Consider the following 17,902-nt stretch of genomic DNA (forward strand, 5'->3'; position numbering starts at 1 on the left):
ACACCAGATCAGGAATAGTCTTGAGTTTGTCTTGTGGCTCACTCAGACTAGCCTTGAATCTAGGATTGTGTTTCATAGCCCTGAGAATTGGGATTCCAGCCTATAGTTATTGGCTGGCCCACTTCTTCCTTCTCCATCTTACCCTGATGATCCATTACCACTCTGCAGAAAGCATAGCTCTTGGCAGTGCTAACAACTGACTGACTTAAATGAAACTTGAGTGGAAAGCCAATTATTGGATGTAGTCCAAGGTGGGAGTCTTGTAACTCCAGCTGTGAGCCACAGGCCAGGGGCCTCTAGCAGTCCTCCGCTCAATGGTGTACCCTCAACTGACTACCGACTCTGAAGAGTCAGCTTATCAAGTAGGAACCTAAGCATGTGCTTTTTAGTATATCAAGCCAAAAAAAAAAGTGTATGGGTGTTTTGCTTGTATGTATCTGTGTGTACCACATGTGTGCATGGTGCCCTTATAGGTCAGAAGAGGGCAATGGCTCTCCTGAAACTGCAGTTATGGCGGTTGTGAGCTACTATATGGGTGCTGGGAAGCAAACCAACGTCCCCTGAAAGAGCAGGAAGTACTCTTAATGTCTGAGACATCCCTCCAGCACTCCAACCACGTTTATTTATATAGTTTTTGAGATATAGTCTTACTTTTGCTCTGGCTGTATGGAGACCAGGCTGGCCTCAAACTCACAGAGATTTGCCAGCTCCTGCCTCCCAAGTGTGGGGATCAAAGGTATGGACTACCATGCCTAGTTTCAACTAATTTTTTTGTAAACTTTGTTTTATTTTATTTCCTATGCAATGGTGTTTTGCCCAAACATATGTCTGTGTAAGGGTCTCAGATCCCTTGGAATTGGAGTTATAGACAGTTGTGAACACATGTGGGTGCTGGGAATTGAACCCAGGTTCTCTGGAAGAGCAGCCGGTGCTCTTTAACCACTGAGTCTTCTCTCCAGCCCCAACCAAGTTTTTTAATGCAGTGTTTCTCAGCTTTAGGTGGGAATGTGCGCGGGTAACTTGCTGAGACACTGAATGCCAGGACAGAATGCTTCCTTCACAGAGTCCTTAAGTAGAGCTTGCCCTCTCAACTCCCCATCACTTTCATAGTCCTAGGCTCGGTCAGTCAACTTTCTAGGTGTGCATGATAAGCAAATGTCCACGTTAGAAAAGCATCTTTGGGTGAATTAGCACCAAGCCCAGTGTCCTGCAGAAAGTGGGCCCTAGGGCTGGACATGGCTAAGACTTCTTTATCTGTTCATGCTATTACTGAATGAGGGAGTCCCCTATTCTGTACCCCCATATTAGAGGACTGAACTAAGGGCTTTAAGCCAAGCAGACATGTCAGCTGAGTCATGCCCTCAACTCCAGACTGGCTGATTCTAGCCAAGTGCTGTTATATCCCCCAACATTTCTTGAGCTTTTAGGTGTTAAGACATGGTCTTTCTAAGTTTCCCTTGAATTTACCCTAAAGTCTTAAATTTTGAGTCTTCTTGCCTCACCTTCCTGAAGAGCTAGGGTTATAGGGCTGCACTATAAGGTATAGCTAAGGGAATGCACAGCTAGGTCCTAGGCTTGATTTTGGGGGTATGGGTCTAGCTCAAGATATGAGAACCTTAGGATAGTAGTCTACCTGGTCTATAGTTACTTGTCCATGCTAGAATGAAATCTGAACCTTGTCCTAAAGATTGTTTTTTGGGGGGAAGGAGATTGGCCTTCCCAGTGCTGGGATTTAAGATATGAGCCACTATGTCCAGCTTTTTTTTTTAAAAAAAAATTTCCTTATTTTTGTATGAGTGCTTTGTCTGCATGTATGTATGTGTATCCACTATATGCCTGGTGTCTAGGGATGCCAGAAGAGAGTGTTATGTCCCTGGAAGTGGAGTTACAGATGGCTGAGAACCACCATGTAGGTGCTGGGAAACAAACCTGGGTTCTCTGGAAGAGCAGCCAGTGCTCTTAACTGCTGAACCATCTCTCCTGAAGGTTTTTAAGCTGTGATTCAGAAAAGTGAGGTTCTGATAGGTCCCAGAAATACCCAGGTTGCATCAGCTTTCCTTGGGTAGCTTCAGGAACTTGAGAATTAGAGGACCAGTCCCTGGTGCTGGCTCTGCTCACAATCTGTTTTTGAGCCTCATGGCAGCAAGGTAAGCACCAAGCTCTGCTCTACCCAGTCAGCAGGTGGCAGGTTAGGTGGGTAGCTAAGCTAAGTCTTACAAAGAGGATGCAAGTATGATGGGATTGAGATTTGGCATTGCCATTTACTAGCTGCAGCTTAGATAAACAAATGTGGACTTCTGAGTTCATCTGCTCTCAAGCTTTCTCTCTCTGAGCCCAGGTTGGCCTAGAACCACCTACCTCAGCCTCCTAGGTGCTAGGTTTACAGGTGTGTACTGCCATGCCAGTTCTTAAGGGCCTTTGCAATGAAGGAAGCTTGCTCTAGTCAGTAAAGCAGAGGTAAACGGCTGGAAGTGGCAAAAGGGTAGGATAGGATCTGGCCTAATATGCCAGCCGCCTTGTTGGTGTGTGGGACTTGTCTTGGTAAAATAGTGATTCTGGGCTTGAGTCTGGGTGGAGGACACACATTTATTTACTTTCAGAGATAGGAACTTACTCTGTAGTCCAGGTTAGACTGAAGCTTTTCATTCTCCTGATGTCTTTTAGGTACTGGGATTATATTATCTTTTAATTTTAACTAATCAATTTACTTGACAGCTAGTAATGGAACACTTATGCTTAGCTCTCCCACTGAGCTACACTGCTGCAGCTGCATTTGATATCTAGAAAAGCTATACAGGGAAGTAGGCTTTGGAGGGTGCAGGGGATTTAAACAGGGCCTTGTCCATGCAGGGCTGTGCTACTGTGCCACATCCCCAGCTCCTCAGGGTGATTGTGGACAAGAGCTCTACTACTAAGCCACACCCCAGACCTAGGTTAATTCTGAAGGATCCTGTTGCTGCTTTTGTTTTAATTTTCTTCTTGCAGGCATGTATGAGGTAGGTGTGGTTGAGGACATATATACACCATGGCACGTGTGTAAAGTCAGGAATTGTTCTCTGTGTGGGGCTGGGAATCAAGTTCAGGTAGTCAGGCTCTGTAGCAGGCACCTTTACCTGCTAAGACATCCCACTAGTCCTTAGCTTTCTTTTTTAAAAAAGACCCTAGGGCTGGATGTGGTGTTTCAGGCTTTTAACCCCAGTACTTGGGAGGTAGATGTAGGCAGATCTCTGGGTTCAAGGCCATTTTGGTCTCCATAGCAAATTCTAGGCCAAAACTACATAGTAAGTGAGATCCTGTCTAAAATGAAGATGGCACCACCAGGTGAACCAGCAGGCAGAGGCACTGTGCACACAGACCTGACATCTGTGTCCATCCCAAGGTCCTGTAAGGTGGTTGGAGAGAACTGAGTCCTGAGAGTCCCTCTGACTTCGAGCATGCACATGCACACTGGGACACCAGCCTTTCCCCAGCTGTTCACACTGCATGTTTTGGCCTGGGGTCTCCCTTCAGGAGCCAAGGCTACACTGTGTTTGGTCATGTGGGTTCTCATGGGTCTGGCTGTTGGGAGTCTTGCTAGGGCTCTACCTGTAATTATGGAACCAGTTGATGACGGTGCTGGTCTTCAGGTTGAGTTGTGTGGCAAGTTCCTCGATGGTTTTTGGTGATGGATATGGCTTCTGCTGATATGCTCGCTTCAGCGCTTCCTTCTCCTCTGGAGCCAGCACCACTCGAGGTTTCTTCAGCTGGTGTTGTGGCTGGGGGCTGGCGCCCTGGCTGTAGTCAATACCCACAGAGGGGGGCTCACAAGGCTGACTGTCACTGACAGAGCTGTGTCGCCTCTTCATGTAGGCTGCAGGGAGAGAGAGAGAAAAAAAAAAACAAAAAAACCAACAGGTGAATTCAGGGACAGCTGGCAAACCAGCTTAAAGTCTCAGCCCTGGGAACAAAACAGGATGCTGAAAACATATAGTTTGGGTGTGGTAAGGCATATGTAATCCCAACACTGAGGAAACTGAGGTAGGAGGATCATGAGTTTGAGGCCAGTCTGGACTACATACTAAGACCTAGAGTTGGGGGAAAAAAAAACCACCCCCAAAACAAATAGCTGGGCTGTAGCTCAATGGCAGAGTGCTTGTCTAGCATATGATACCTTGAGTTTGAGTCCTAGCACTCAAAAACCAAACCAATAAAACCAGGATAACTTAAACAAAAAAGCCCCCAAATAAAACCCTGCAGTGGAACCACACTGTCCTCAGCATAGACTGAGGCCAATTCTGATGTCATATGGGTTCCTAGCTGTCCCTGTCCAACCTGACAGTTCATTGAGGGCTGCAGAAAGATCCAGCTTGATGAATACCCTGCTGGCAGAGACACTGGGCACCTGAGAGGAGTTCTAATAGAGATCACTAGACAGAGCTTGGAAAGGGCTGAGAGACTTCTCAGAAAAGAGGATATTTCAAGATCATCTCAAAGGATGATGTTGCATAGCCATTAGAAAAAATGGGCTATGGCAGGAGGCTGTTTAGAAGATGGAAACCCAAGCCAAGGTGGTGGGTGCTTGTAATCCTAGCACTTGAGAGGGAGAGGCAGGATGATCAGGTGATGAAGGTCATCACTGGACTGGGTGACACCCTGTCAAGAGAAAGAGTGGGTAGAATCGTTTAGAAAGGAAAGAAGACAATGATAATAGAAGTCAGTGACTGAGGCAAGAGTTCATCAACATGGAATATCACAGAACATTCCCACAGAGAAGCTAAGAAGGGCCTAGGGACATGAGGACAGCCAGGGGCCCATGGTGTTACAGAAAGGGCTGAAGAATCTCAAGGGCATGGACAGCCAAAGGCATCTAGCACCATAGGGAGGAATGTTTAGAAGGGCCAGGCTGGACTTTGGACTTGATAATGTGGGGAAACTAAGGCCCTGGAGAATGGGAGTGGACCTATGATGCTGGGCAGCAAAGGCTGAGAGCCTGACTGGAGGGAGGGAGCAAGGGTGGTCAGAGGAGGTGCTGTGTAGGGACGCTGAACAGGGAAACGGCAAGCTCTAGGGGATTATGGCAGAAGGATTGTCAGGCCAGGATCATGCTGGGCTACAGTCTTAATAAGAAAGGAGGAGATAAGGAAGGAAGGGAGGGAAGGAAGGAGGGAGAGGGGAAGAAAGGAGGAAAGGCAGGGAAGGGAGGGGAAAGGAAGAAATGGGAAGAGCAGTAAGACAAGTGACTTCCTGATGGGAAGTGACATAAATGTGGCTCCATGGTAGAGAATGAAGTCACTGCACACTGGCCCTGGGTTCGATCCCAACCATTCTCCACAAGATAAAGAACGAACTCTAAGCTGAGGAGAGAGATGTTGGAGAAAGTATTGGGGAGGACTGACAGGAGGAGGGGACAGATGGAAGCAGAGATGGGTTGAGGGGTGAAGGCAGTACTACTTTCAACCACCCGTAGGAAGCAGACTGGTAAGGCAGGTGATGGGAAGGAAGTGTTAACAAGGAGAGGGAGCGGGCCATCAGGACTGGGGAGTGACACTGGAGACCCCACAGAAGTTAAAGGCACCAACCAGTCTGTTAGAGATGGTCCGGGTTCAATCAAGACAGTAACATTTTTGTGACACAAGATGGCACCAGAGCCCATGTGGAAGGAAGCTAGAGGCCCGGAAAGTCTGGACCGCCTAAGGGTGGTGAAGGGAAAAAGAGGGGATGAACAAGCCTTTCTGTGGACATCTGAAGGGACAGGGAAATGCTTTGAAGGTGGCCTTGTGTCACACCTTAGGTGGGTGATCTTGGCTTTGACAGGGAGTGGGGTATCTTAATACTATCTTGGTAAGTACTGGAAACTGGTGGAACTCAGCAGCAGTGGTTACTGGCTTCTTTTGTTTGTCTTCTTACCTTGGAGCTAGGGTCTCACAAACATTGCTTGGTCTGGTCTACTCACTCTGTAGCTCAGGCAGGCCTAGTATTCTCTTTTCATTCTAAGAGTTCCTCAGACTTACTAGGTGGCCAAAGATGACCTTGAACTCCTGATCCTCTGGCTTCCACGCCCAATGCTGCCATTAAAGACATTAAAACTGCTTCCTAGGTGTAAGTGCTGCTGGGGATGGAGCCCAGGGTTGTGTGCCTGCTAAGAACAACTGAGTTAGAACCTATCCTTAGGCCTCAGCCTCCCCAGTGATGGCTTTTTAAAGGCCTATACCTGACTTGTCTAGTAGGTCCTCCATACCACTCTTTGTATTTTTTTCATATTTATTTATTTATTTATTATATGTAAGTACACTGTAGCTTTCCTCAGATACTCCAGAAGAGGGCATCAGATTTCGTTACGGATGGTTGTGAGCCACCATGTGGTTGCTGGGATTTGAACTCGGGACCTTCGGAAGAGCAGTCGGCGCTCTTAACCACTGAGCCATCTCGCCAGCCCCACTCTTTGTATTTTTGATTGAAATTTAACATAATTTAAATTAAAAAAGCTGGGAAGTCACTAGGCTTTTCAAGTATGTGGTGTTGCCTCGAGCTGCCCTGGAGGGTATGGGGCTGGGTCCTGTCTTAGGATGAGCTATAGCCAGTTGAGGTGGCCCTTGATGGTTGGAGAGCTACTGTTTAGGCTCATGGCTGATGGGCAGGGGCACCCTGAGGTCCCAGTGTGGCAGACCTTTGGCAAAATGGATCAACAATGAGAGCTCTCCTCCCTGCTCCTAAAGACCTGGGATGGAGCCCAGGGCTTTAGACAGGCTAGAAGAGTACTCTAACACCGAGGCTCTCTTCCCCCCCCCCCCCCCCGTAGTACTGAGGGTTTAACTCAGGTCTTACGCTTGTCAAGCAAGCACTTTACAAACTAGCTACAATCCTTGTCCATCAGTATACATTTCTTACTGAGCTCTTCACATTTTCATGGGCCTTTAGCATGAGGTGCACACACAGTAGATGCTTGATAGACAAGCTAAAAGACAGCCAGAAGATAAGCCATTATCACAGACTGTGCTGTACCCAAGGGTCATGAGATCTTTATTTATAGACTTTTGGCCCCAAAGAGGGTCAGTCTTCCTTGTCCTCTTAGCTGCTCACTGGCTGAAACTTGTTTAAACTATGGTGCCCTGCCTTACAGAGTCTGGATGAGGGATCAGTGCCCCACGTCCCCCATCTCTGTGGGGAGATTTGCAGAAAGGGCGTCTATGTGAATGAGGTGGTGCCTGGGTGGCAGAAGGTGGCTGGGTACCTTTCTTCTCCATCCGCTTCATGTCCATCAGCTTCTCCACATTGTTGGGGTCGTTCAGCCATAGCTGCATGCGGACAAAGGGTTCCCGTCCTTTCAGACTAAGCTTATGCCAAGGCTTTGGGCGGGCAAGGAGGTCGGAGACAGAACCCTGGGTGAGCCCCAAAATGGTCTCCCCAAATAAGCGCTGACCTGGAAAGCAGATGTGAGAGATGGTCACTGACAGACAGAGGGCAAGCAGGCAACAAGAACCTGAACTTAGACACAGGGTTCAATAATCCCCACTGTGGAGGCCTGGCCTACAGCAACATGTATAAGTATTTTTCTTTAGTTTTTACTAAATAGAGATAGACCCTAGGGCTTTGTGCATGTGAGGTGAGAAGTCTTATCACTGAGCTACACCCCGGCCACTTGCTGGTGGATCCTAGGCAGGTGCTCCACCCTAGGGTGGCAGCTTCAGTACTGAAACATTTCTTTCACTTGTCTTCTTCTAACAACTTCATCGGCAAGGAAATTAGAATACACTTACATTCTATATGTATGTGACAAATGACTACGCTTTCAGAAAAGCATCCATGTAGCAGGTATGGCAATACATACTCGTAATTCTAGCATTGGGACATTGAGGCAGGTGGATGAGCAGTTTTAGGTTAGCCTGGGCTACATAGGGAGTTCCAGGTTAGCCTAAACTATTTATCAATAGCCTCAGGAAAAAGAAAATTAAAAGTTTCCAGGAGCCAGGTGAGCTGAGGGTGGACACTTGCAGCATCTGTCAGACTCAGTGAAATCCCCCACACAGGCCCAGAGGGTGGAATGGCAGCTGCTAAACTCTCAGGCATCTTCTACCAGAGGCCAAGCAGGCACATGATTAGCAAGGTCAAGGGGCTTCTGAGCAAATAGGCACTTGACTCCTGGCTTACAGTAGGAGGGAGGAGGAGTCTGGAAGCTTCCATTTGAAAGGCTCACTGATAGTACTGGCTTCTGCAGTCTAAGCTGCCTCTGCTGAGTGTACCTCAGAGAAGATCAGACCTTCCCTGGATTCTTCTCCCATGCAGAGTAAACACCTTGCCTTGGGCTGATCACAAGGCAGGTGGCTGTGGAAGGCACAAGGGCATCCAAGTCTGTACTGTGTCACAGGCTTAAAAGAAGGGCTTGAAGGCTGGGAGAGACAGCTCATCATTAAAGCCCTTAGCATGCAAGCATGAAGAGCTGAGTTAGAACCCCAGCACTCATATAAAAAGCTGGGCACATAGTCTGTGGCAGTAATTCCTGGGCGGGGGCGGGGAGTGGGGGAGGCAGGATGATCCCTGCAACTTGACAGCCAGCCAGTCCAGCCCTCACAGTGCTCCAGGCTCACTGAAAGACTAAGGTTTGCGGGAAGACAATCCATAGTGACCTCTGATTTCCATGTGTATATGAACACACATACACACATGCATACAGAAGGGTTTGCTTCCTTTGTGAAAGCCACTCCTCTGTGAGGGTAGAGGCCTGCAATTCTTTTTTTTTTTTTAAAGATTTATTTATTTATTATATGTAAGTACACTGTAGCTGTCCTCAGACACTCCAGAAGAGGGCGCCAGATCTCGTTACGGATGGTTGTGAGCCACCATGTGGTTGCTGGGATTTGAACTCTGGACCTTCGAAAGAGCAGTCGGGTGCTCTTACCCATTGAGCCATCTCACCAGCCTGAGGCCTGCAATTCTTAAAGTTACACATCAGAATCGATTATGACCCATATGAACTGATGGGAAAAGCTACAGTAAACAGAAGCTATCGAGTGGAAGTGGAGACTGGGATCAGAAAGGCCACCATTGGTCTAATACAGCATCTGGGTCATAGGATGCTGGAAAGAATGTGTCAACTCCACACGGCAGCTGGAGACTGTGGGGGCTGGCTTGTGCTCCCTGTGGTAATGTCCTCAGCTATGAACTGAAAAGACTACGGGAACACCCAGAGAAAATGATGCGGCACTATGCACTATAAACACTGTTGACTGTGAAGCCAAATTTAGTTAAGGTTTAAAAAAATTTTTTAAAAACAACAACAACAACAACAACAACAACAACAACAACAAGAAGCCCAACTTGAATTTACAAGATTGAAGGTGAAGCTCAGTGGTAGAGCACTTGCCTAGAACCCCCAAGTGACAGGCTGGAAGTGTGGCTTAGTGGTAGTGTTTGAACATGCCAGGATCCAAGCTTAAGTAGGGGTTTGAAACTTGCCTAGGGGTCTCTGCTGCTTGATGCAGCCTGAAGCTGGCCAACCTGTGCCCACAATTACATCAAGAATCCTGTGGGAAGGCAGATAACTTTCCTTATAAACATTAAGACCAGTTAGAGCTACCAAGGGGCTTCTGATTGCTAAACCCAGGTGATGGGCTATAGGCTTTCCTGGAAGTTTTTCAGATTAATAACTGGTCCTTTGCAGTGGTGGAAAGTTCTGCAGGCCAGCAGGGTACTGCTCTCACTGGATGTAACCCATGCCAACTAACTCCCTAGTGAGGATGGAAACTGGCTAGTGATGCTAAGGAGGAGGCTCCAGTGTTTGTCATTTCTAAACTGCGATCTTACAACTTGGCGGTTTGAAAGGAGGTTTTCTTCTGTTATTCTCAACATTTACACGGAAGGATGCTTTCTATCTGGGAGTGGGTAGCAGGAGTGATCGGCCTGCTTCCTTGGATTCGTGACAAGTCTGTGAAGAAGTGGATGACTCAAGTGTAGGAATCCTTCCATATTTCAATAACCGATGAACATATGGGCTTTGGGCTGTTCTCAAATCAGCAGCTACATTTTCATCTTTTTATGAATGAATGATGACAATTGTTCTCAGTGGATGGTCCTTTTTCCTGTGTTCTGTTTTGGACAATACATTGCATAAATGGGATGTGGGGGATTCATGATGACATCTGGGCTTGACTCCAGACTAGAAGTCACTGACAGATTTCACTGAAACTTAGTAGCAACTTGTGTGTGTGTGCGTGCGCACGCACGCGCGCGCGCGCGCACACACACACACACACACACACACACACTGTGTTTTTCCTGTGTTTTTCTTTAAGTTCTTTCACTGGCCTGTACTTCAGCTAGGTTGGCTGTCAGGCTAGAGAACTCCAAGAATCCCCCACGGTAGGGTTAAGAACATGCCATCATGCTTGGCATTTTTTACATGGGTGTTAGGGCTCCAACTCAGTTCTACATGGGCTCTTCACAGACTGAGTTCTGTCTCTTACAGCCTTAACAGCAATGTTCCTCTTGCCCTGTTGTATCAGAGGAAGGAGACATATAGGCCCCTCCTGAAGGTGCTGCACTGCTGGGGCCATTCTGTGGGCCATCTCAGCGTGCTCTCTTCATTGACATTCTAACTGGGACTTGTGGGGACATATGATTTGCAGAGAAGCTGCAATTTTTCACCCAGGAGGGCTTGACTGATCCATACAGCCCTGAGGAAGCATGATAGCATAAATGTGGTGAAATACTAATGCTCTTAGGGCCACAGCAGCTCCCATCCAGCAGTGACAGAGCCTCATAAAACCACTTGAGGCAGAGGCCTTGGAGCTACTGAGTCATTAGCCTCTGCTGGGCAGGATCCAGCCAGCATCCCTGAAGGGCTTGCCCCATACATAGCCATCACAGTGAGGCAAGTGGGAGGAAACCTTGTCCTGACCTCCATAAAGTTACTGATGCTGCAGCGTTGAGCTGCTCTGCTCTGGGGCCCACCATGAATTTGGGTGGATGAGTTTGGGAATCAACTTAAAAACACAAGATTTCTGTTTTTAATTTCTTTTGTGAACTTTGTGAATGACAACTTGTAGCAATGTAAAAAAGTTGGATGCATGGAGATTTTAGAGCCTTTGGCTGGCTCAGCCTATAGCCCCCTCCCTCATCCTTTCAAGGCTTCAAACAGGAAATGACTAGTAGGAAACTGGCAATGGGGACATACCGAGGTTGTTGTCTGTCAGCACCTCTTTGACCCTCTTGGTTATGCCGTACGTGTCCAGCTCAGGAGACATGGCGACTAATTCTTGTATGCTGAGGGCTGAGTGTCCAGAGAGAGGCAGCGGCGTTGTGGGCTGGGAGTCTGAGGTGGGCGGCTCGCTGGGCTCTGGTGGTTTGCCTTCTTTGCTGGTCTCAATGGTGGGACAGGGCTGCTGGACCAGCTCGGTGAGACTCTTCACAGATTCGTTGGAACTCATTGGGGACTCAGGGGCAGGGCTGCAGCTGGCAGAGGTCTTTGGAGTGCTTTCTAGAATTAAACACAGCAAGAATGGCTGCTCAAACCATCATCTTTTACCATGTACACCGACTTTCATTTCTCAGGAAACAGTAATTAAATCCCATTCCAGACGGGGACCGTGGTAGACCTTGGGACTGTGTTATTTTGTCATATTTTTCATTAAGTGTAACCTCTAATTTTTCTGCATTAAAGGAACAAAAATAACACCAACAAAGACAAAAAAAATCAACTAAAGGTTCAAACAAAAGGTTTCTGAAGGCTTAATATCAGGGCATTTTGCTAAAAAAAAAATGTCATATGACTGCTATGATTTGTTCTAATCAAACCCCATGATTCTGGTAATTCAGAGGGACTGGGGGTCTAATATATGTGATTATTTCCTCTATATTTTCCAGAACAAAAAAATATGGATAGGAGGTGGAGAGATAGCTCAGTAGGTGAAGTGTTTCCTTGCAAGCATGGGGATCTGAGTGCTCTCCTTAGAACCCATGTAAAAAGTCAGGCATTGGAATCCCATGCTTGCAATCCCAGCACTGGGGAGGATGAGACAGGCTGACCCTTGAAGCTCACTGGCCAGTCAGCTTGACATACTTGGTGAGGGTGGTGCTTGTGGAATGGGGGGCAAAGGTGTCCTCTGGCTTCTACATGCATATGCAGGAATGGACAGATGATTATAGGTGAGGGTTGCCTATAAGCCAGGATGATCATCTGGTTACAAAGCCTCTTGAACTCAGGTGCCTTAGCTGTTGGTCTCTGGTGGTTCAGGGAGACTCAAGCCTTAGAATCAGACTGCTTTTTTGTGAGGCTACCAGAGAGGTGCTGAGACTAGAGGACGAAGGATACCAAAGAAAGGTAGCATGCCTGTTGTACATCAACCCATGGGGCGTGTGGGTCTTGTTTGCTTTAGAAAATCAAGCTCTTTGCTCATCTAGAGCACACTGTGACTGGCACCTGAAAGAGACTGGTGTGGGGACCATCAGGAATCATGTGTTCCTTTAGGACAGCCTGGGTCTTGTTGGGAGTCACTGAAGGTGCCCAGTGGGAAGTGCTCCATCTGTTCTCCAGCTGAGTGTGAGAGGAGGCAGAGTCTCTGAGGGGACCAGCCTCAGGCATGCCCGTGAGGGGGTTTCTAGGCTGAGTAACTGCTGTGGGAAGATACTCTCTGCATGTGGACAATTCTATTCCACAGGCTAGGGTCCCGCACTGCAGAAAAGGGAAAAGGTGAGCTGAGTGCCAGCATTCATCTCGCTCTGCTTCCTGACTGTGGATGCCATGTGAGCAGCTCACACCCCTGCTGCCGTAACCTCCCTGCCACGATGGGCAGTATCCTCTGGATCCATGAGCCAGAATAAACTTTCTTTAAGTCGCTTCCATCCGGCACCTTGTCACAATAACAACAAAACTAACACAGTGAGCAATGGCCCCACTTCACCTAAGTATCACCTGTGAAGCTTGGCACACTGCCTTGAGCCTGGTGTGAGGGCACTAGAATAAAGACTGGTCATATCCTAATCTCCAAAGACACAGTGAGAGAGCCTCGAGAAGGAAGTGTGAAGGACTCCTGTCCACAGACCCAGCCTGTGGTCTCATTCTGTGTTTGGCACACCCTCTTCCCTTTCTTCCACTGAGGCTAATACATGAGATGGTCACATGTGAGGGGCCAGGCAAGGTGTGGTTACAGCATGCCTGAGTGATAATAATTGTATTGAAATGCTCTTATTTATAGCTATTTTCCTCTAGTGGCTAATAGATGACTGACTGGTGATGTTGGCTAGAGTCCAAAGGCAGGACCTTCTGTGTCGTCTCTTGTTGGCTGCTCCCTCAGGAACACTGTCAGCACAGTTGCAGGTAGCCCAAAATACTGTTGCCTTGGGCTGAGAGTGTGGTGTAGTGGCAGAGCACCTGCTGAGCATGTTTAGTGCTCTGACTTATATCTATTGCTATGAAAAGCCAAACCAATAAATAACCAGACAACAAAAAAGAAAACAGTGTTATCTGAATAAAACATAGCAAGAAGGAAGACTTTACTTCTAGTTTATGGCATACACATATGAATAATGAGTATGATACATGTACGTGTGTGTATGTGCAGGTATACACAACCATACAGAGGCCAGAGGAGACTCAGGTGCCCTGATCTATCATTCTTTATCTTATTCTCTTGAGACAGGGTCTCTCACTGTACCTGGAGCTATACTGGAGGCCTGGAAGTCCCAGTGATCCTCTTGTATTTGCCTCTCCAAGCATGGCGCTTACAGTAGGCATGCAGTTACATCTGGCTTTTTATGTGGGTGCTGGGGGTTTAAACTCAGGTCCCCACACTTAGGCAGCCAATGCTTTTACCACTAAGCTGCTTCCCCAAGCCTCATAGAATATTTTCTAGACATTTGGGCTAATAACATCTCCTGTATCCAGGGAGTAGGACATAGATTAAAAATACAAAAAATACAAGTTTTTTTTTTTTTTTTTTTAATGAGCACCTAGAAAGAACAAAACCTGAAACAGAACCACAATTGAATCCAATAAGCCTGTGTAATGTTCTCAAATTGGTAAAAAGTCCCACTATCTCATAAAGCTCGGCCTGGAAAAAATCAGGTTAAGAAAACAACTGAACTGCTTTGTGAGACATGTAAAAGAGATGGGTATGGGGGCAGAAATGGCCTGTATCCATCTTTAAGGCAGTATGAATCCTGTAAATCAGATTTCTTTTCTCCACTCACCCCTGGGTCACCAGACAACAGGGTCTAAAACCTAGCAAATGTTGTTTGTGTGTGGAAGCAGCAAAGATTGTACTGTAAACTCGCCCTGACTCACCCATGCGAGGGCCCATTTGGCAGATCATCCATCTTACTCACTGACTACTGTCAAGAATAGCATGCGTCCCAAGCATGATAAACAGATTTCTCCTAGGTTTGTGTCCTTTAACCCACAACAAGGTCAAAATCATGGCTGCCCTCCTAACAGACAACACAGGGCTGCCTGCTGTCTGGGAGTGAGATCTCACCAAGCAGCTGCTAGTCCTTCTCCCGTTGGTGTACTCAACAGCTCCCTGCATGCATGCTATGCAAGGTCAGCAGACATAACAGGTGTATACCTAGCAAGCATGAGGACTATCCCTTTGCATTCCCCAATATAGACTCCTGAAGAAGTGACACACTGTTCTAAGTTGCTGAGGCTGGCTAGGACTTGGTGAGAGGGGCTCTTCAAGTCACACAGCATGCACTACCGTGCTATAGTCTCAGGTCACAGGAAGCTGAATAGTCCGGTTTTTATTTGTTGCTGTTGTTAAAAAAAAAAAAAAGAGTCTCATGTAGTTCAGACTGGCCTTGAACATACTGGGTATACTGTACATACATATGTATATGTAGGTATGCCCCAACACACCTGCTGTATGTAGAACTGGGGACCGAACTGAGGGCTTCTTTGGCTACATGGTGTTGCTGTGTCCTTATGAGAGCTGGGGCAGGAGGCCAGAAGGTGGGATGGGAATGCAGGTTCAAGAGCAACTTAGGAGAGAACAAAGAGGGTTCAAAGAGATGTGGTAGGAGGATCTGGATGCTATCTGGAGTCCCTTGCATGGCAGGATATGTGGTGAACTATTCAGAGGGGCGTGCTGTGGAAGACATACCTCCCCTGAGGTTAAGTGCAGTAGTGGCACCCTGCAGTCTCAGTACTAGGAAGGCTGACACAGGAGGCTCTTGAATTTTAGGCCTTCAGTGGCTATATAGTGAGACTGTTTTTAAAAGCCCAAAACAAGATGGCTCAGTCGGCACAGTGTCTGTCTGCTGTGAAAGTATGAAGACCTCCCCTGGATCTCTGAGAACCCAGGAGATGGCTCAGCAGGTGAAGACTGATGAGACTGATGGCCTGAGTCTGGTCCCTGGGACCCACATGGTGGAAGGAGAGAGCTGATACCTGAGGATTACTCTCTGATTTCCACATGAACAGTGTGACATACATGTACCCAACACATACCAGACACACAAAAAGAAAGAAATGTAATAAAAGGAATTAGGAGAGCAACCTCACATAAACACCTAAAGGCGAATGCAGTGGAAGACACTTGTAAGAGCAGCTCTGAATGGGGGTGGAGACAGAAGATCCCTAGGGCTCCTAAGCTAGTCAGCCTAGCAGAATTGACAAGCTCCAGCTTCAGTGAGAGACCTTGTTTCAAAAGCAAGGGTGGAGAGTGACAGAGAAGACATGTCATCAGTCTCTGGCCTCCACATGTACCATGTGCATGTGAACCCCACATGAAGATAGATGTCCACTTATACATATGCACAGAAGCAACCAAACAACAAAACACCGTCCAAACCAAGTCAACAACCAAACCAACAAAAAAAGCCAAGCCAAAAGGCAACCCTACTTTGTGACCACTTGTAACAACAGCCACCATGGAAGTGACACTGAAGTGTCTGCTAGAGGCCTTTCTGGGCAGTGATTCTACAACACACGTGTGTCAGCAGCAGGGATCTCAAACACAGTGTTGAGTCACTAGAAGTCAATCCATGGCAAGGATGGAGAAAGGGGCTCAAAGCATACATACATACACATACACATACAATTATATTATTATTAATTTTTTTTACCATATACGCATGAAGCTGTGTGCTGAGGACACCGGCCAGTGTCTTGCTCCAATTTCCTAGTAACCCTGTTTTGACACATGCCCACACTCTAGGCTGGGAAACCAGCTGGCTCCATCTGGTCAGATATCCTTGGATGGAGCAAGGATGGGAGCCAGAGAAGGATGGGAAAACTGTGTGCTTCTGTCTATAATGTTGCCTACTAGTGACCCGACAACCTCTCTGCCCTACCCATGAGTCTATTACCACGCACCCACCCATGCACTTACCCATTCCCCATCTCTAACTTTCATCCATCTTTGCTTTTTAAAAGAGAAGGTCTTGCTACGGTAGCGTTGTTGGCTGGCCTAGAACTCATGAAGTAGAGCAGTTGACCTCAAATTCATAACAAGATTCTTTTACTTCTGCTTCCAGAGCACTGACATTAAAGCTGTGTACTGCCTTGCCTGATTCTATCCATCCATATTAAAAATTTTTGGTTTTTAAAGCTTCTTTTAAAACGTACTCTTTCTCTGCATCGGTTTGGGTGAGCATACATGTCCCCCTCCCCCAGATCTGTCTGGTGTACATATTTTGGTATATGTGGAGATCTGGGGACAACTTTAGAGTTGGATTTCTCCTACCTTATGGGCCCTATGGATCAAACTCAGTTTCTCAGACTAGGTAGCAGGTGTTCCTGTCTGCTGAGCCATCTTGATGGCTCCTCCACCCACATTTAAAAGCAATCACTCTGCTAGGCATTGGAGAGAAATTAGACAGACCTCCCCAACAAAACCACCCGAGCTTTCAATAGTCTAAGCAGCCCTAGGCCTATGATAATTAATAAGGATAATTTGCATATCTTAAAACCCCAGTGGGTGTTAGGGGCATGGCTCAGTGGTAAACATTGGCCTAGCATGCTGCAGGCCTGGGTCTGCACAGAGGCATTGGCATTGGGCTTTGGGGATCTGACAGCAATGGAAGGCAGACACTCAAGTGATCTGTGAGGATTCACTTTTTCTGTATGTGGACCTTGGATCTTGCAAGAGGAGCTTGGCTATGAAGAACAAAGGGCAGGGACAGTGGCTTGATGCAAGCAGAGATACACAAGGTGTTTGGGAGCCATAAAAGGATTATGAAAGATATTATATTCCCCAAACAGCAGGCTAAACAACAGCTGCTTTAAGCTTTCAATAGAAGCCAATGGAAAACACACATCCGCCCCAATTTTCCAAGACAAATCGCTCTGCAGTTTATCCGATCCGCTGCTGCAATTTCCACGCCCAGCCCTTCTCTATCTCGGTAATAACCCAAATTCCATTTAGTGTTCATTTGAGCAGTCAGGATGAAGTCATTTTTGATTATCTCCCCACTGTGTAAAAAACAGCTTGAAGGTAGGAAGTCAGCAAGCATTTCCTCCAAAAAGTAATTATTGCAAGTGACATTTTTACTGCTGGCATGCCATACGGCGAACTGTGCGTTCAGAAGGACAAGTTGCTGAAACAAAATGACAGGGTACTCTGTGACATTCTGACAAGAACCCAAACATTACTTAACTGGCGGCTGGTCTGATGCACTGCTTTTCATTATGTCCAGAGTTTAGACTTTGAGCCTGTGCCAGGCCAGGCAACTCCAAGTGACTCTCATGACAGCTAAGGAAGATAGGTGGAGAATGCAGAGAGCAGGTTCCAGAAGAGGGAGGTATGGTCTGGCTAGAGATAGGGTGCTCAGAGAAAATGTGCCACTAAACCAAAGCAGGGCCTGGATCTCAGTAGCTGTGGACAACAGTCACCGGGTTCTAGGGAGCTCAGTGTGGACATCCTAAGTGTAGCATGCACCCTGGAAGCCTGAAGAGCTAGCTCTGAGGACCTTTCCACAGCCACCAACAACT

General features: G+C 47.1%; 1 protein-coding gene across 13 annotated transcripts in view; it reads right to left on the reverse strand.

Annotated features, from left to right (window-relative positions):
• Cux1 (cut like homeobox 1) overlaps nucleotides 1–17,902 on the reverse strand; it is a 318,232-nt gene that overhangs the window by 26,820 nt on the left and 273,510 nt on the right. For 9 of the 13 annotated variants that reach the window (XM_085837312.1, XM_085837315.1, XM_085837311.1 and 6 more), the window contains 3 exons: nucleotides 11,150–11,452; nucleotides 7,211–7,399; nucleotides 3,586–3,850 (listed from right to left, as the gene is read on the reverse strand). The exons of the other annotated variants lie outside the window; for them this stretch is intronic. In XM_085837312.1, the coding sequence (XP_085693438.1) occupies nucleotides 3,586–3,850; nucleotides 7,211–7,399; nucleotides 11,150–11,452 (757 nt within the window). The remainder of the gene's footprint in view (nucleotides 1–3,585; nucleotides 3,851–7,210; nucleotides 7,400–11,149; nucleotides 11,453–17,902) is intronic. 13 annotated transcript variants of the gene reach the window in all.

This window comes from Mus caroli, unplaced genomic scaffold (genome assembly GCF_978045245.1).
Source record: "Mus caroli unplaced genomic scaffold, Mus_caroli_1 scaffold_4, whole genome shotgun sequence".
Lineage (NCBI taxonomy): Eukaryota > Metazoa > Chordata > Mammalia > Rodentia > Muridae > Mus > Mus caroli.